The sequence below is a fragment of the Lasioglossum baleicum genome, chromosome 2 (genome assembly GCF_051020765.1).
Source record: "Lasioglossum baleicum chromosome 2, iyLasBale1, whole genome shotgun sequence".
Taxonomy (NCBI): domain Eukaryota; kingdom Metazoa; phylum Arthropoda; class Insecta; order Hymenoptera; family Halictidae; genus Lasioglossum; species Lasioglossum baleicum.
Genome location: NC_134930.1, coordinates 11,833,955 through 11,854,194, shown reverse-complemented (window position 1 = coordinate 11,854,194; position 20,240 = coordinate 11,833,955). Strand labels below are relative to the sequence as shown.

At 36.9% G+C, this 20,240-nt stretch overlaps 2 protein-coding genes across 4 annotated transcripts in view; both read left to right on the top strand.

Moving 5' to 3' along the window:
* The first annotated feature begins 95 nt into the window (after window positions 1-95).
* LOC143220943 (uncharacterized) lies at window positions 96-4,009 on the top strand. 3 transcript variants are annotated; one of them, XM_076446505.1, is made up of 6 exons: window positions 96-314; window positions 420-469; window positions 540-599; window positions 1,301-1,533; window positions 3,096-3,171; window positions 3,846-4,009. In XM_076446505.1, the coding sequence occupies exons 1-5, from the start codon at window positions 249-251 to the stop codon at window positions 3,131-3,133; spliced, it is 447 nt and encodes a 148-aa protein (XP_076302620.1). In that variant the 5' UTR covers window positions 96-248; the 3' UTR covers window positions 3,134-3,171; window positions 3,846-4,009. The 3 variants fall into 3 exon arrangements, with proteins under 3 accessions (XP_076302620.1, XP_076302617.1, XP_076302626.1); XM_076446502.1 differs by having other exon boundaries at window positions 3,047-3,171; XM_076446511.1 differs by lacking the exon at window positions 3,096-3,171.
* A 148-nt stretch (window positions 4,010-4,157) lies between these two features.
* The window catches only part of Fatp3 (Fatty acid transport protein 3), a 29,119-nt gene continuing 13,036 nt past the window's right edge, over window positions 4,158-20,240 (top strand). The window contains exon 1 of the mRNA XM_076446465.1: window positions 4,158-7,912. Within this exon, the coding sequence (XP_076302580.1) occupies window positions 7,794-7,912 (119 nt within the window). The 5' untranslated portion in view covers window positions 4,158-7,793. The remainder of the gene's footprint in view (window positions 7,913-20,240) is intronic.

Genomic DNA, 20,240 nt, shown 5'->3' with positions numbered 1-20,240 from the left:
ATCCAAAACAGTACTCAAAAAAGTATCCAATTTCGCGTAGAGTGACTCAGCCGCCATCTACCGTGAAGCTGCGTGTTTTAAAACCAGTTCCAGGCAGGTCGATGGAACAGCCAGTATCGCAACAATATGGCCACGCGTGCTGTGTTATCGGATTGTGTCTGAACTACAGTCGTGGAAACTCGTAGTTGGGCGGCAGAATTTCCGATTTGTTCGGCGAGATATCGGTCGCAGAGTCATTCCAGAAGAAAATGGCTGCGGCAAGCAAGTGGAATTTGTCCCGAGAGGACATACAGACTGCGGCTAAGGATGAGAGAGTAAGTTTTCCTCAGCTGTCGCGACAAAATCCGAGACGCAGATAACGAACCCAATCGAAACGTCAACGTTCGGCGGGAATTTTAAATTTACCGCAACTGTTTCAGGAAAAGCTTCTGGAGCATGACAGCGATCCGGACGAGGATATGCTGTTCAAGTAAGTCCAATAACATTCTTCGATTTTAGACGCTCATTTCCACGATATACTGACACTCAATCATTTTCAGCCGACCGAACACGTCCTCAATGGAATCGAGTCCGTCCAAAGCGGATTCAAAGATGGACAGGTGAGAATCGCGTCTTTTACTTTCGTTTATAAATTACGTTGTCAACAAACATTAATTATGTCGTTTGTTTAGGTAGGTATTTCAATTGCTTAAACTATCTCTCAGCACTACCCTGTGTTTTATTTTCTCGATTAAAAATATAATGAATGTTACAGCTTCTTTTCATTGTTTCAAAATTATCACATTTTCTCTCGGACTCTTAATTTTCAAAACGAATTACAAAATCTAAACATAAAGTGGCATCTCTTTGATTTAGAAATTATTTAAGCGCGTTCGACATTTAACTAAATTTCGAAATTTCTTTCATCATTAATCCTAACTGATTAAACTATGATGCGTGCAAATAACGACGACGATTAGAAACACAAATATAATTTAACGCTTTTTATTTCGCATCGATTTCGATATGAAAAAGTTATATTTCGTATTAAATTTATTAATTGGAGCATTCAGGTCGTCTTTTGGGATTACAAGATTAGAACTCGGAAAGCTTAGTTACCTACAATTAATTTTAAAAATATGGAGGAAAATGATTTCATCACACCTATGTCTGTAAGAAATACCTATTAGTCGTTTTGGTGTATGAAAATTTATGGGACCGTGTAATTGAAACGCTTTTAATTGATAAAATTCTTTTATTCAGACCAAGTAGTTATTTGCCAGAAAATTTGGTTGAAGAACTTTCTCGTTTCGTGTTAAAGCGTCCGGCTGCAAATCCAAGAGGTGACTGAGGTGATGCGGGATAACGTCCAGAAGGTAATGGAGCGTGGTGAACGGCTCGAAGATCTACAGGAAGCCAGCGATCGTTTATCAATGACCGGAAACGAGTTCAGAGCTGCGGCGAAAAGAGCGCAGCAAAGGGCTTGGCTCCAGAACTTCAGGACTAGGCTGATACTCGTCGCGATCACGATGACTGTGGTCGTCTGCATCATCGGTAAATAAGTGAACCACCGTTCGCTGATGATGCATGCTCGGCGCATGTGGTTTTTTCATTACACTTCGGCTCCCCGAACAGAAACGCACGATTTGATCACAACCTTTGGATACCGGTACTTGAGCCCATTGTGACATTTTTCGTCAATATATTTTAAGAAGAATGTAAACAAATGCTAAGGGGGTAGACTCGTTTTAGGATTGCAAGCGTGCGGGATGCGGCTCTTCATTTCTCGATAATGCATGCGATGGGGTTTTTCAGTAGACAAAAGATCAATCTAGGCCGCAATCGCCCTCAAAAGTCTTATTTTTATGCAGCTTTATAAAAATAGCTACATGCGCAGCTTTATGCTTCCTAATAATGCAAATTACGCCTCGTAAACGTAGACATAGGACTTTTGAGGGCAATTGTGGCCTAGATTGATCTTTTATCTAGCGCTTTCGACTACTGAAAAAGCCCATCTTTGCATTATCGAGAAATGAGAAATCCTGGAAATGAGAGTCTATCCCTTTAAATACAAGTTGGAAGCAGGTATATCCAGTAGGAGTGGGCAGGTACCCGAATCACGGGTCGGGTCGAAGTCGGGATTTCAACTACCCGAAACTTCCGAGTACCCGGGTATCACGAATTTTCGGGTCTCTACCCGAACCCCGGGATAAATACCAGATCCGAATTTCCTGGTACCCGTCCACCCGTAATATCCAGATATTCATATAAGAATATAAGTCTTAAGGGGGTAGTACAGGCTCGATTTGTAACTAGAAAGGGACTAGAATCTTACTAGATTTTGGATCGAAAATATGGGTCTGCGCCATGTCGTTGTTTGACCTTATACGAGCATATTTTGAGCAGGGTGAGGGCTCATTTTAAAGAGGAAGGTTTATCACACCACGCTCTGGTCATCATATAAGTCAAAAAGTTAGAGACAGAAAAATCCATTGAAATCTGCGGGTTTTTTCCTAGATTTTTTCCCTACTTTGGGCCCTCATATTATTAGATATAAACATAACCTCGTTAAAATCATGACCAGAGCGTGGTGTGATGAACCTTCCTCTTTAGAATGAGCCCTTACCCAGCTCAAAATATGCTCGTATAAGGTCAAACAACGACATGGCGCAGACCCATATTTTCGATCCAAAATCTAGTAAGATTCTAGTTATTTTCTAGTTACAAATCGAGCCTGTACTACTCCCTTAAATTGTGTTGATCATTTCTCATAACTTCAGTAAGAAGATCGACACGAAAGCGCGTCTGAAAATATGTTTCCAAACAATTAATAAGAATGTCCGTCATCCAAGGGTTAGATAATCTCCGAAAAATTGTTGAAGATACAATCGTTTACCTTTCTCTTTAAGAGATCTTAATTGTCTTTAAAAAGTCGCTTTTGGAATAGGAAAATTCGCGCATTTCTAGTCCCGGACAGTCCACTGACCGCAACCCATCTGTCGTTCACTATTCTTTTCTGAGGCATTTGTGTGTTCACTGTGTCAATAATTTTTAACGCAACACAAAGATCGCTTGAACGCAGTCCACGTAGTCAGGCCGACGCGTATCGTTTTCAGTTCTGGACATCATGGTGCTTTACCTGGTTCTCAGATAGCGAACACGATGTAGCGAGCTTCGATCGTTCAATCCCAGGTATTCATACCACTTTCTTCATTACTCTAATTTCCTACGCGACCGCGTTTCACCGCGCCGTAATCAGAATGTTGGCTACGTTGTAGGCTGTCGTTGACAAATTTCGCGTAACGCGGCTGGTTCGACGAAACGGCAGATTTTTCCATATTCTTTCTGTTCACTTTTCATGATCGGGTTACACCAAGGCTTGAAAATCGATTTTAGTTTTCCAGACGATTCGCAAGAACCTTTATTTCGGATACTTTTACGAAGGATCGACATTTTCTTTCGGGTACGATTTCGGTTCCAATACGATCTTCGTGCCAGCATCAGCGGTTAAACTCTATCGTTGTGAATAATTATCGTGAATTAATTTTCAAAAATCCTACAATTTGAAGCTATCGTTTGATCCCATCGTTTTTGAAAAGAATGTGTTTGAAAACTTGCCTTTCAGCGAAATTCAACACAACATAAAGTATACATGTATATACATATAAATTTTTTTTACATGTGTCTTTCGAACACTTCTGTTCGTTTACGTAACTTTCCTGCCTGTTTTCTCGAGGGCTAAACAGTTGGTTTTGGAAATCGTTTCAAGCTTTGGTTTACGCACGTTCCGCCACACTTCGATGCTCTTCTCGTGATCGAACGAGACCGGAAGCACGCGTACGTATCACTGGTCTTTTATTTTTCAGTAACCATCGTCGTGAAATACTCGTGACTGCGGCTCCCTCCAGACTGAAACCCGATTGCTTGCGAACGTCCGTTGTATATTTGTACCTGTCTTTCATGGACTCTATGCGTGTATTATAATCATAAGTTTATATATGAATACATATCCTACTATTTTTAAATACAACCGCGTCCACCGGGTTTCTTTTCTTGCCCCCTGCCGAGACTACGTATCTGGTAAAATGTATTCGATCGAATAAATCGAGGAAGTCCATCAGATTAATTTAGATCATTTTTTATGATCAGTCACATAATACTGAATCGTTAAAAATTGTGTCTTATTTTAATCAGAAAAACGTGTTAAATATTTGCATTGGTAAAAGTCTCACAAAAAAATGATTAAAAGCAACAATGTTTTGGTATTTGATCAGTACTATTTCAACGATCAATTTTTTTTTAACAAATATCGTGCACATCTTTTGCACATGTATCGATACATTGCTGTAATTTCATTATTTCGAACACGTTATACGAATGCGTACTCACTCTATCCAAATAAACGACATTTTTGTAATGAACGTGTCCGCCGGCGTCTATTTCATTAATCGATTAGAAAATTGAACGCAACGCTGCGTCACACGCGCGCGTCTGCACTGTAGCGCAATTAAAGCCGGTGCAATTGTCATTGACGCAATGCAATAGCCAACGCGAACTGGTATGCATCGGTTGTTCGCGATCGAATGTATAGCTGCGCCATATCGATCTCGGGATCTCGATTCCCGAGAATTTTACTAAATTCGAATTCGAGAAGCCTTCCTATTCCTTTCTCTAACTATTTCCTATTTTAAGAGTGTTAGAATATTTAATATACTTCACAACAAGCGATTTCTGAATTTAAAAAAAGGTTCAGTCGTCAGAATAGGTTTACTGTTGAAATGTAATTACCGATGATTTATTCGATTAAATGTATTTTCCTTAAAATAAATTCTCAGTATTGTGACATCTTGTAGTTCTCTTAAAAATTTGAAGTTAATTTTCTTAAAAAATGGAGTTTTTTGGAAGGATTAACATCAACATTGTGATATGATTGTTATTAGTACTTTGTTTCAGGCGATCATTTAGTGGATTTGAACCTTTACGATTCACAACTGAGAATTTCTGGAAATATAATTCTATGGAAATGCCAATTTTGATGATGAACGAACAAGCCACTGTCAGGAACGTAACTGAATCGTGTCTTCCGGGATTATTTTTTAAAAGAATATTTTCTGATAGAATGTAGTGATTAAGAATCACACTCATAGGTTTCCGGCAAATAATGTGCTAAGTAATATTACGAACGATAGTCTTCTCAAGTTGTTTCTGCATCCATGTAAACAGGAATATTTTTTGAAACATGAGAGACATTTCTTTGTTACTAAACATTATTAATCGCAGCCTCGGAAAGATTATTTGCTCATGTTCAGTCGTAGTACAATTTGTTTACTGAAGATAGTAGAGTAGAGTGTAGACTGTTTACTTATCATATTATTTCCATATAATTAAAAGATTATTACTTTTACACATTCCAAGTTGCGTATCGGCGGTTTACGAGGGATAAAGCCATTTGAACTACACGTTTCAAAAATAAATTGTTCTTCACTTCGTTTACAAACGCAAATTTAATTACTGCCAATCAATAGTTAACCCTTTGATGGCGGCACTTGGGTCCATCTTGATCAAGCATTAAAAACGTTCCATCTAAATTCTAATTTTCTAGTAGCTAGTTCAAATCATTGTACTAAGCCCTATAAGAAGATCCACGTCGAATTGAAAGGCGTAGGTTGAAAAACAATTGATTTTTGAGGAATTGAATGGATTTTGCTATGACTGCCACACAAAACTGGATAATATAAATGTTTCATATTATATAAACGAAAATAGATAATATTTCTTCAGACAACACATTGCAAATTATAAAAACGAAAAGAATATATCAAAAAACATACGACAAGCAATCGCAACGCATCGACTCGCGTCTTGAGCTCAACTTTGAACTCGGAACAGCAGCATCTGCATTTTTAGCCGAGCAGACTTACGCCGCAGGAACGATCAGTTTACGGTGAAACAATAATCGAAATTTTCAAACAAATTTTCTATTTTATTTTTGGCACGGAGGGGGAGGTGCGTGAGAGACGATGTTGCAGGGGCGGTCCGAAGTCGACTGGTCGACCTTTGCCCGGGTGCTCTTCAGTCTTTCTGAAAGACTACGCCAATGATTATCAATGACGATCACTTGTACGGCAGGCTCGCGAGACGACTCCTTCACAGTGGGACAACCAGTCATCTAGTCGTGCAAAGTAAAAATGTTTAGTCATGTCTTTGTAATACTATTGTTAATGTCGTCAGAAATGTTCAGAACAACTAAAACCAACACTTTTGCCTCTCCAATTGATTATTTGCCACCGAAGCAATAGATTAGTCGATTAGGATTAAAAGTAACATTCAAATGAACAGTATTGCTTGAGCTTGCAATCTGACGTACAAAGCCCTGGTATGAATTCAATTTGTGATGACAGCGGATTTTATGCATTTTTGGCAAAAATGAGTAGGTGTAATTTAAAACAGTAAAAATATGCGAAGAATTTAGAAATACTGTTATAATGTTTTCGACCTAGTAAACATATTGAGAAAGAAAATAAGTTTCTATTTTACTCCAGTTTGTTGCAATTCGGGTAGAAAATGCTTATTTTGTATAAATGTCTAGTGAAAGAACATAATATGTACATATAATATTTTGCAAGAGTTTTTAACCCTTAGCACTCGAATGGTGACTGTGAAGCGCCACTAAAAATTATTGTACCGTTATTCAAAAGATTGTTTACATTCTTAAATATGTCGGTATCTGATCAATAGACTGCGGATTTTATGCATTTATGACAAAAATGGGCACGTGTAATTTAAAGCAGTGGACGAATTACGAAGATTTAAGGACATCAGTGTATTAATTTCAGCTTAATAAGACAATTAAAAGAAAAAAGAATTTTCTATTTCGCTCCTGTGTTTTGCAATCAATTCAAACATCTTTTATTTTGCATACAAATCCTCAGTCTACTAATCAAGTACTAAACATTTAGATATTGTATGAGGAATTATAACAATTTCATATCCATAAAATTTAAGAAATCAAGGGAAGTATTCTAGATCGGAAGAGATGTTTAATTTTCGAATGAAAATAGCTCCGAAAAAATATAATTTCTTCGTATTTTCTTTCACGAAATACCGAAACGGACACTATCTTCCGCACATATACACTACCGTGCAAAAGAAAGAAGCGCCCAGTATAATTATAAGATGTAATGACAAACAATATCTTTATGTAGAAATTATATTGTACGATGATTGATTTATTGCATTTACAGTATTAAATAATCCGCAGTAACACATATATTCTCAGAACTATTCAATTAAACAGCGGAATCCTTTTTCAAATCTTACTGTCTTCTTATTTGATTTTCTACGTTTTTCTATTAAATACGACCGGGTGCTTCTTTCTTTTGCGCAGCAGTGTACGTACGGCTGTGTGTATTAATATAATTGATTTACTAAAATGTGCATTTTCTTGGAACATCACGCGGAGCCACAAAGAAACGTAGAATTCCCTATCTTTTTGTCACCGACTGTAGATGACTAGTTTGCCCCACTGTGCGACGCACCGGCACGCGGTGGCTAACACGTTCGAACACAGAGATAGCAACCACATCGCATCGCCATCGTATCGGCGTGTATCACGTCCGTTGACAACCGTTCTCCGTTGTCAGTCGTGATTCGGTCGCGGTTCGGTCGCGAGTCGGCAGCCAGCCTGTGTCCGCTTTGCAAACCGAGAATTTTGTGCTTCAATTTCCCACTGACCGAAGCTGCGTCACTGGTACTCTACACGCGCCATCATCGTCCTAGTGCACTCACTACCTCAAAGCAAGTCCGTCAAAGCAATGGCAGCACGCGAGCTGCTGATAGCGACCCTGGCCGTGTTTGTCGCCGGCTATCTGCTCACCGGAAAACGCCGACGCTTCGTTTACGCGCTATACAAGACCTTGCCTAGAGACTTACTGTGAGTATCTTTCGAACATTCCACTGAAATCGAGGCTTCCCTGTCATAACCGATTTTACACCGTCTCTCTAATTGTATGTCTTTCCCCTCTCTCTCTCTTTCTCTCTCTCACCCTTGCTGAAATTCTACTTAGCACTATGATCTTTATTTTTCAACTAGAAATTACTAGTTCTTTAATATCGTAATTAGTATTACTCTTATTCTACGAGCAATTCTTCCACTTCATTGTACCATAGACTACGGTACACTTTGGTTGTCTCAGGCTGACTAAATCTCGGGCTTTTCAAATTCTTACTATTAATTTTCATCAGGAAACACACGCCGCGACTGTTGATGCTCATTTCTACTAAAATTAATTGTAAATGTTCAATCTGTGCAAATCTGGGTCTAATTCTTTTTGCACGATTAGCACAAACCTTTATAGAATGTAATGATACCAGAAAGAGTGCATCGGATATTACTGAACAGTATAACAAAATCGTGACATACATAATAGTATAACAAAATGAAGTTTCATAATCGTAAAAGTACTTACAGAATGATTGATCATGTTCAAATGTTAATAACTATACTAAGTTTACTAGAGTTCTTCTTTGCCATTCGACTGCTGCAATTAGACTGCGAATCTTCATGTAAAACAAACTGGAGAAGTCATTTCTTCATTCGTTCCATCATCCTAATCGATATTCTCAAATTCTTTTAATCTCCCTACTGTTACTATTTTCATATTCACTCTTGTCATAATTTTTTAGTTCGTCTCATTCTTTCTACTGAGAAATTCTTCGAGTTCCATTTTCTATCATCTCCTGCATTCTCTATCTCCATTTCTCTCTCGTTCTCTTTCTCTGTTAAAGAAACTGTCCCTAGACGTGCACTTTTGTGAAGAATATCATTTTCTAATATGCTCGGTGAAGTAGAAATTGTTCGAAAATTTCGACATTCCTAATCACGCTCCATCTTTCATTATCTTCTTCATTCTCTTTCTTGACGAATCTCTGCAAAGTACAAATCTTTCTGAAAATAGAAATTGTGTTTATCAATTACAAAGCACAGAAGCCAAATAGAAATTGTGTTCATCAATTACAAAGCATAGAAAGCAAATATAAATTTCCTTCCTTTAATAATGTTATCAAATGCGCATCAAATCCACAGATCGGGATCAACTTCTATTAAGAAGTTGATAACGCAGCAAGATCTGTATGGATTAAAAGAATTTTCGTATGTTCGTTAAAAATTGATAGTTGATTGATTCTAAGTGAAATTAATAAATGATTTCGTTATAAAGGAATTTTCGTGTTTGAAAGTTCGAAGGTTTAGGTTTCCATAGATCAGATTGAACCGGATGAGATAGCTGCCAGACTGATAAGCCAACATCTCGATAAGTGATAGAACAGCATTTCGGATTTACGTATGATAGGATAGTTGCAGTTCATTCTGTTTGGAGATTAGAGTGGAGACGATCAATGTAAATCTGTCGGAAGCACGTGTTTGGTTGCGAAGTTCTATGCGAGCGTGGGATGTAGAAGGCTATCAGAATCAGTGAAAGGGAAAAATTTATACGGGATTCATAGAAAAGGTATTTTCTATGCAGGTCGGGAAACCTTGATCGCCGTTCTACAGATTTTTGCCATTTATATTCAATCAACCAATCCATTTTTTGGATAGAAAAGTATAAAATAAACCGAGCTCAAATTTGCTGCCTACAATTGAAATGTTACCATCAACTAAATATATTAACTTACATATTGATTGAATTTCTCGAAAGTCGTGGGAAAGTTGAACGCACATTTTCAATGACAATTCAATTTTGTCCTTTAATTTTGGACGCCAGTGCATTCCTTTAGGAACGTTGACATTGAGCGAACAAACTCGGTGTCTTGAACCGGTTGTGGACATCATTTCACGAGGTTGCTCCATGGAACACGATCGAGAGTCCATCGTCCAAAGGAGTCAATGCAGAGGCGCGTGATAGCGTTTGTCCCGTCAATTGCACGCGTTTCGCGAACCGTTCTGATCGATTAAGAGTGTGGTCACACGAGCGTTGAAATAGTGACTAGTGACTAGTGAATAGTGACGAACGTTTTCGATGCCGTCACCGGAGCTTGAAAACTGTTCCTCAAATGCAGCAGTGCACGGTCAAATTTAACTAAAATGTGAACGGTTCAATGTACACGGTCTACTCTTCTTTCAGTTCTCGGTGCCTGACAAGACTAGGAAGAAAGGAAAAATGGGACAAAGGTAATTTTATTTTCAGTCATTGTCGTCTTACCTTTATAATTGCAGTACCAATGGATAGCTGAGATTCTTCCGAATAAAATGAGTCTAAACACAACGTAAATAGGACTAATTTTACCGATTTAATTTGGAACAATGTGCGTCAGGCCCGACGTATTCCCCTCTCGCGCCCATGCGAGTCAGGGCGCGGTAGTGGGGGTAGCGGCTCGAGCGTCGGTAGCTCGAGAACCAATCAGTTAGCTAGGCGTGACCTACGTCCCAATCATGTACTTACATTGATAAAGGTAAACTGATTTACACCGTGTTTGGACTTATTTTAATCGGGAGAATCTCGACTATCCATTAGTACTGTAACTATAAAGGTAAGACGACAATTACTGTTAATGAAATTTCCTTTATTATGTACATTCCTTTTCAAATGCCGAGTCTCAATCATGATAGTAAAACGTACTGTCTCACTTAACCTGTTATGTCTATTCTCTCGTGATATTGAATCGTGTTCGAGTTAGTTCCTAAAGAAAATGAGTCCCATACGCGAGAATTTAACTGATATAAATATAACCCTACACCATTGCATTTACGAAAAAGTATCACCCTTCGATCTCGATGATTTATTAGTATATTATCAAGGTTATCACCGTTGCAGCTAAGTTATCGACGGACTGAAAAATACATTCATTGTACAATAGAACAGAGATGAGAAATTGAGTGCATCATAATATTCTTTAGAACGTACTGAAATTAATTTGGAATGCGTTCGGAATCACGAAGAAAAATGGTAAAACATGCATTAGCCACTTTGTTAACAGTTAGCCTGATTTAGCGGATGCGATCAATTATGTAGGTCACACTAGATCGCTTATGAAGTTCGCATGTATATTCGACGCGTGTAGGTTAATGCGAAATATAGACAGGTGATTAACTATTTTTAGTACCGACGGAATTACGATTAAAAAAACGAGCACTCGTCAACTCAAGGTTCGTGTGATTAAACACATGAGTATCTAGGACTACCTTCTTGCAGCTGTTGAACTGTAAACTCCGCTTGTCGGACTTTTCTTTTTGCACAGAGTCTGGGTATTGCGCGTTACGTATCTATTGCATAAGGTGGCTCTAATAAAAACATATAGAATGCAACTTACGTGTCGGTAGGTCGATGGACGTAATGGTATTTGTCGCCCGCATCACAGACGTTTGGCAGGCTTTTTGTGTCAACCCAAAAGAATCTTCGAAAGTCACTTGGGGGATCTAGTGACTATCTTAGAAAATCTTCGCGGTGGTCGCAGTATTGCACTCTGGGAGACTCTTTCACTTATGCGACTGCTGAGATGCATTAGGACACACATCGTTCATTCATTAGAAGATTGACACAATTCAAAGTATATTTCTAAAAAAAAAATATAATAATATATAAATTGTGGTGTACACTTTATAACTAATGTAAATGACGATTAACCCAGTATCGAAATAACAACAAATTAGTTTACATTTCTAAGTTGGTGATGTAGAATAAAAAAATTAACAATTGTAGGTAATTCTCAAACAAATGGCTCTCCCGTAAAATTTCTTTTGCCATCTGACAAAGCAATACACTTCACAAAACTTGTTTTCATACATAATAGGAATACTCTCTGTAGAATAGCTGTTCTGTTTCGACACGATTATTTAAACTTAAATACAGGATGTCTCATTTCGCATGCTATTATTTCGCAAACTATAACCCGTTGTAAAAAATATTTCAAATAGAACTTACTCCCATGGTGGTCACAAGAGATTTCAAGGCGACATCTGTTTGTTTTGTATGCTTTTATCTAGATAAGCGTGTAGCCGATTCCGGGACGAATTCATTGATTTATAACACGTTCGTCTTCCAAGGTCATTCAAGGTCAAAGTTTAGCTTACAATTAGTAGTCGAAATACGCACGTTTTCGAGTGAAATCGGTTATGTTCCTCACGACAGGCGATTTCCAGGCCGTCCACGTTGCATAATAAACGCCGAACGAGCCGGTCATTTGGCATTGATTTTATCATAGCCGCAGAACTGCCCATTGATTGACACACCGTGTCAGTATTCTTCGGCAGCGCGTGTTTGTGTGGCTGTCAGCCTGCACACATTCACCGGCGTATGCATCCCGCGCATTGTGCGGCTACGACACGACCATTGTATAGCCAATATGGAGTGCATGGAATTTAAACAGCTCGTTCAATGATATTGTTGTTGATCCCGTGATCACGCTCGAGAACCTGCCGCGCGAACACGCGATCTTTTGGCGGCCAAAGCCCCAAAAGCTTTCGAGTGTAATCGCGACGCTTCGAGATACGCGTTTTTGCAGACGGACACGAATTTCGATTGCGATCGAACGATGGAACGAATAGAAACTTTCTCTTCTATGCTTACTCTGTTTTCAATTCCTTACATAAAACTAATTTTTAAAAAAACAGACCAACACTGTGCGCATAATAAGACCGCATAACCAAAGTGAAATATTCTATGGCGATTGTAATCGATTCTAAGAAATAGAAAGAAATAGAAACCAAATTGAACGTTATTTTTTCCTTTAATGATTTTAATAGGGAAATCATATATATTGGCATTTTCCAACAATTTTTTATTCCGCCGTCTAATTTTTAGTATCAAAATGAATACCCTTTCAATATTATTATAATCTAAGAAAGAAACAATGGGGGCTTGTGATAACTAAAATACGACGTAAATAGTTCGGATTTAAAAATCTCTCTAAATATCTAAAACTTACTCGAATAGCGTTTCACCACGGAGCATGACGGATCAGATACATTCACTGCTCAGCAATTGTGTACGCGGTGCGCCTGAAAAAGTTTTCACTTCAAAAATATTGGTAACTTTTATATTTCACCGTTTAGTATCTGCTCGAAAGTGTACGACGCATAAAGATTAAAGAGATAAATCATTGATTGCAGCCAGGTTTCGCGATTCGTTTCCCTGTAATGCGATCGTCAATAATAGCATCTTAGTTTAGCGGCTCGGCTGGCCTCGTGATCAAATATTTTCACAATCCCGTTCGTTGACCGTAGCTCACTTATAAAACTGGTGTACACAACGATCGCGATAAGGGCATGTCGTGTAGTAGACTTCCAAGACTCTCGTGTTTCGTGGAAATAAGTAACACAGGTGGTTGATTAAAAAATTTTAATTGAAATTGTCCAGTTAACGTTTCTCACACCTTTTCCCATTACAATTCACCGCGGTAATGAGCCTTTTGAGAGGATTAATGAATAGACAGCGGATTTTATGCATTTATGACACAAATGAATCGGTGTTATTTAAAACCGTAGAAACACTAGAAGAATATAAAAATAGTTTCAGTCTACATACATATTAACCCATTGTACTTCGAATTATTTTTCAATTTTTTTGTCAACAATTCCTTACTATTTTAAGTGTTTTTTAAATAAATATAGCTCTCAAATTTCGTTGTAATTTATATACGTGGAACTTATATTTTTTTAAACTAAAGAAATAAGATAAATAAATAAAGGAAGAACCAAATAAATATAAAAACCCGGTTTACTTACATTTTTCTTTTTTCTAATGTTGAGTCGCACTCGACAATGGAGGAATTTTATATATAGACGTTTGTAGATGTTTATTAAATCGTGATAATCTAGAGCTTTCACCGAAAAGCAGGAAAAAATTATGCAAATTGCAATTTATTATTTTAATACTGAATATGTAGATCACGAAACTTTTTAATAAGTAAATATATATTTAAAATAATTTTTTAATTCTTATTATTAATTTTCTTGAGGAAACATACGCCGCGACTGATGATGCTCATTTCTACTTAAATTAGTTGTAAATGTTCGATCTGTGCAAATCTGGGACTAATTCTTTTTGCACGATGATCACAAACCTTTCTGGAATGTAATGATACCAGAAAGAGCATCGGATATCACTCAATTGTATAACAAAATCGTCAATGAAGTTTTGTAATCGTAAAAAGACATACAGAATTATTGAGAGATTATGTTCAAATATTAATAACTATATTAATTTAGGTGATCACGAAATGAAATCTGTGCAAAAGTGCTCTGTATATATTTACTTGAAAAGCTTCTGCAATGTAAGAATTTACACAATTTCCTTAAAACACTTGAAAATCACTAATGAATGAACGCTGTTTCAGAGACTGTTTAAGAGCGTACACAAAGCGTGCTATAAAATCTCTTGACTTTCGATTAAGTAAAGTTCTTCACGGGTGTTTAAATAAAAAAAATAACAAATCAATACTAAAAAAAAAACAATACTTGCGAAAAATTTTAAAATCGACTTTTTCCCGAATTTTTGGGCCAATTACCTCACCGTGCAGCGGTAACACGCGCGATAACGTCAAGTATAACGATAAATAATAATGTACAGTCGCGGCGATATACATGTAAAGGACGATGGTGAAAATAAATTTTAGTTATGAATATTTGCGACAATCTGGAAGCAGCTAAACGTTGGAAAATTTTCCAACGTTCTGGCGTCGATTGAAACGCAGTAGTGTGCAATTACAATGATGTACATGTTGCAACGTCCTCTATCTCACATTAATTCTCCTGACCGCCTCTCACAAGTTTCAGCCGGTATTGCGGTTAAGCAAATGTGTATAATGTTCCGCAAAAGTGTTTAACAAAATTACCTAAAATTGCCAATTTTTTTATTCTACATCGCCAACTGAGAAATATAAAATAATTTGTTGTTATTTAGATACTGGGTTAACTGTCATGTACATTACTTATAAACTACACCACAATTTATATATTTGTTATTATACTTGTTTTAGAAATATATTTTAAGTTGTGTCACTTTACTTATGAATGAATAAAAACGAAGTCATAGAATTGTATCCACTGAAAGCTTTAGTTAGGCATCAGAATATTTTTCGAATTTTCATGGACCACTGTATACGATTTGAAAAATTCTTTTGTATATGGATTGTTTCACAAAAATTTCAATTAGCACCAGTCTGTCAACGATTATCTTGGGAAAACAAAATGATCGTTGCCACGTGCTGATCCTTTTTCGCTCGTTGATCACGCACGGAAGAACGGTTTATCGTCGAAAAGGAATTCAATCTCAATGACGTTGATACGGGAACTGCAACATTTCCTTGTTCCGCGAGTGCATTGTTCAGAAATCGATTAAGATCCAATAACTGTTTCCGGAGTGGTATGAAAGTTACTGACATCGAATTCTTTGATATAATACTTATCTTAATCAAATCAAATTCACCAAAACATGGTCCGATCGACAGTCGTGTTAACTCAATGTCACAGCATTTACAGAGACTGCTATTACCTTTTTAAAATTCAATCAAATATCAGGTTGTTGTAAACAGTAGGAGTGAGCCTCGGATCGGGTTTTGATAACTCAAGTCGGGTAAAATTAGTGACATGCGGGTATCCGGAAATATTGGGTACCCGAAGTCGAAGTCGGGTCGGGAACCAGAATCCGATAAAATCGGATGTTACACTTTCTCCAATGACTATTGGATTGTATAGTAATTACTAAACAGCGGATCTTTATGCATTTGTGTAGAAATTGGTTGGGTGAAAGGTAAAACAGTAAAGGATTAGACAAATTTCAGAATATCGTAATGTTGTTTTTAACGTAGCAAAGTCATTTTAAGGGGTGAAGTCAATTTTTATTTTATTCCTGCTTCCCCCACAATCGATGCAGAACTTAAAGATCCGCAGTCTAGTAATTACAAAAAGGAACAGGAGTTGAAAAGTTGTTTTTTCTTCACAAAAATTTAAAATAAAATTGTTTCCATACAATGCTATGCACTGTTTCCTTTTCTTGATATAGATTTTTAAGATTTGATTTCATTTACATAAAATACGAAAATATTTAAAAATCTGGAAGAATGCGTATAAAATCAGATTGAGATACCACCCGACCTGCCAAATAATATTAGGGCATCCGAACGTTATAGATTTTCGGGTTCCCGACCCGGCTTCGTCTTCGTGTACGTGAAATTCCCCGGTCCTGACCCGAACCCGAATTTTGGGTACCCGCCGACCCCTAGTAGACGGGGTTTCAAGAATTAACAGCGGTCAACTTCGTTTTCGGGGAGTTCGCGAAACCAGTGCCGATGATTTCAACGCGGTCTGTTTCTCGCGGATTATCGGATCAATTTAGTCGAGTCCCAAGCGAAACAAGCCCGAGGCGATTGCAACAGGTTGTCGGGCGCCGCGCAGTGCCCGGACTCGTATGGGAGTCGGCTGAAAATTAATACATAAGTAGACTGCGGATCTTTATGCTAACTCTTATAGCTAAAATATTTATTTCAGAGAAAAAGCTACTACCACTGGAAATAAGATTTTATTTGATTCCACTTTCTTAATTAATTAAAATCTTAATTAAAACTTGCGTACAAAAATGGAAAATTGCATACACATCCGCTGTCTATCAATAAATGATAAACGAATCCTTGTTCAACCTAAGACCCTTAATACCTTTTCGAAGAGGACACGAAGGTGCATCGATTAATGAAAAGTAAACAATTTTGCTACATCTACAGCGTTTTGATAATTTTTTTATTTTACTTCATTATCGTATAATTACTGAACAACTCTTGTTGGAACATTTTCTTTATGTGCACACGGGGACCGTTTCGGCTATTTTTTTCGATTCGGACAAAGATGGGAAAATATAAGCAACTGTTGTTTAACACTAAATCTACCGAGTATAAAAAGCGACTAGCATGTGTTGCTTTATAAGATTAACAGGATTGAGTTTATTTTTATTATGGTATATGTCCGACTTAAGAAATTTGTTTTTAATCATTTCCTACAAAAGAGTTTTTCTACTTTCAACAATTCTACAGGGTGTCTCAGCACAAAAAGCACAAAAAATATTTATGGCATAATTTAAATGGTATCGAAAGAGGAATATCATAGAACAACAATTTCTTTTGTGCGGTTCTTTCTTCATAGTTTTCTCAAGGTGATCGTTATTTTTTTTTTATCGGGAAAGCTTATTTTTTTATTCCATCTTAATAAAATAATAAATAACACGGTCCAACAAATTCCAACTTTTTATATGTTTCCGAAACTGCCCTTAATTTTTATCCTAGACGCACAGTTTTTGAGAAATTTGAATTTGAAAAAAAGACATATATTTTTCAATTTTAAACAAATATTGTGATGTTATTATGAAAGATATTCAATTGTTCTTACAGCAAACGATTTTGTAGACTTTTCCGAATACAGTGATATCCAATATTAATACATTACGATTGTTTAAACATGTTTAAAGTTTAACGTATCCAGAAGTACCGTGCAAATAATCGGAGAGATAATGTTTGATATATTTTTATAAAACTCGAATAAAATTTTTCAAAATATGAAACTTGAAAAATTTTATTTTGGCTATGAGAAGCATATGTATGCAGTTCACTGTGCGCTGGAGGAGTAAATATCTGCGCGCGTGGCCTTGCTCGCGAACGAGCCGATGGATACCAGCGCTTAGGCTCTGTTGAGCGTTGGTCTATCGCAGCTCGGATAGCAACACCCAGAGGTCTCAATTGCCCTGCGCGGGAGTGGTGTACCCGTCGCAGCTTCCCTACGAGACCACAGATTTTTTCACGTTGAAATCTTTACGGCAGCTTCCTTGAAACACTGTGACTTTTGTCGGTAGCTTTTGCGAGCGTTCAGGATTGTTTGCAAAATGTTTCACGGTCCTTTCGACGATGAAAATGTTAGTACGGTCGCTCGCCGTGAGATGGCGAGCGCGACGCGGTCTCTTATAGAGACTTTCATAATTTAGTCTCCACTTTTCTCGAGGCATTTCGGAAAAATGTTTCGAATGTATCAATATTTGATATGACTAGACTGTGCGGATCTTTATGTATTTATGGAAAAAATTATTAGTTGTAATTTAAAGCAGTAAAAAGCTTAGAGGAATTTCAAACTACCGTTGTATTGTATTCGACCTATTAAACATATATTAAGACAGAAAATAAATTTGTATTCCATTATAATTTGTTATAATTAGACTGCGGATCTTTATCCAAAATAAAAAATATTTACATGTATTTCAAGACACAGGAACTAAATAAAAAATTTGTTCTTCTCATAATTATCTTGTTAAACTGAAACTAATACACTCATGTCCTTAAATCTTTTTAATATGACTCCTGCTTTAAATTGAGCGTACCGATTTTTATCATAAATGCATAAAATCCGCAGTTTAGTTATAATTCATGTAGATATTTTAATCTTGAATAAAGATCCGCAGTCTAGATATGACTAATGATGGATGTTACTGCATAAATGATAATAATTATCGCAATATTGTTTTTGTAACAATCAATATAATAAAATCATTGTAAAGTAAACCGATAAATCGAGAATAATCAGTCAATTTATATTGAAAATTGAGATTGAGATAAATTTCGCAAAGTAAACACAAATTAATGAAATACATACATACATACATACAGTGTGCAAGAACAAAATCCAGCGAACAATAAATGCTATAGTTAAACGTAATATTATAGACGAACTGTTTTCATCAGCTATGAATCAGAAAGCATCATTATTTATTTATGAATAGTGGAGACGTGTCCTCGAACGAAATTAAATGGTAGATGGCATTCTCTTCAGTCTACTTTTGCAGGCATATATTCTACGCGTTAACAAGTAGTCTATCAGTCTATTTGTAAGTTCTTACGTCATTTAGGGCAATTAATGAACAGCCACACTTGCAAACCTTCGTTTCTAAACCGCAGAATTGAATGCATTCAAGATGTATCGGAAAATTGTAAGATGCAAGGTTTCATAGGTGCAATTTCAATTAGTGTTTGACTTATCGAAAACATTGACGAGGACAATATAATTTATCTTATTTATAATTCCTGCATTTATCCAAATGATTGTGATACCAGAAGCCACAGATAGCGTGAGATTGTTAAAAATAATAACAAGCACTTCGGTAATCTATCTTCAATCTAATTTATCTCAGAGGCATTGACATTCAACCTGCCACTCTCGGTTAAATAATCAGTTTTATGTATTTTACAATCGTGTTATTTTGGTAAAACAATATGTACCAGTTAGTATCAAACCTTTCACTGTGATAAACGTACATGTATATACAAAATTTGGACTCCAACCACGTGGATCCTTTTATTAATAACTAACATAACGAAGTATTAAGTATCTTGAGAATTTCTTGTTGTTTTCAATACTTTCTTGCTCTAACATCTTATGCACGGAAATGAGTCAACAGCGCCGGGGTTAATGCATGCGAACGAAACCGCGAGCAATGTACCGTAGCTGCGGCTTATCCTTATACACCTAGGCAGCACGCAGTGCGCTTCGTTATTTTATTTGACTTCATTTAATCACCGTGGAAGCGCTGAAAGGGGCCGGCCGCTAGTGTCGTATGCTCACCGTGACACGAGAGCTTTGACAAAGGCGTAATCTTTCAGGGACACTGGTCCTACCTTTCCAGACCTTCCTTTTCAACCTCCACCTCCTTGACACTTTGGAATAGCATGGCAACGACGATTGACAAATTTCTTGCACTTAGTGGATTCTTGAGCAACTATTCTGTAATCAATTGCTGCATGCCGATCTTTCATTACACACTTTCGTACTGCACATCTCCCTCGTGTAACCTTGAGTCAACTTTTTTCAGAGCTTTCATTGACATTTCTAACTGTATTTTCATACTCTGCTGAAAATACTTCCGAGAAAATATTAAGTTGGCAACCAAGTTCTCGACCTCCACATTTTCTCAAACAAAGTCATTTATATGTATCTTTTAAGCACGAGTATTTTATATCAAATTAATCGAAAAATTCTGATGCTGATATACAGTTCAAAAGGAATGGTCACTGAACGAGGTTATAATGATACAATAAAAGAATTACAAAACAGAAGGTCGCGAATTTAGTTGTCAAACTAATAGAATTTTGCTGCATATCAGGCCTTCATTCTGATCCTCGAAGGCTACTGTTGTTAATTTCAATTCCAAATTATATGCACACCTCTTATGCATCACTTTGTAACGTTCATTTAAACTTTTCCACTTCTGATTCTTTTTCTGGCGTCCCCTATT

Coding starts and splice junctions, on each gene's coding strand:
- LOC143220943 (XM_076446502.1), top strand. CDS start 249: ATGGCTGCGGCAAGCAAGTGGAATTTGTCCCGAGAGGACATACAGACT. Junction 470..539: donor GACGAGGATATGCTGTTCAA/GTAAGTCCAATA, acceptor AATCATTTTCAG/CCGACCGAACACGTCCTCAA. Junction 1,534..3,046: donor TGTGGTCGTCTGCATCATCG/GTAAATAAGTGA, acceptor CGCAACACAAAG/ATCGCTTGAACGCAGTCCAC.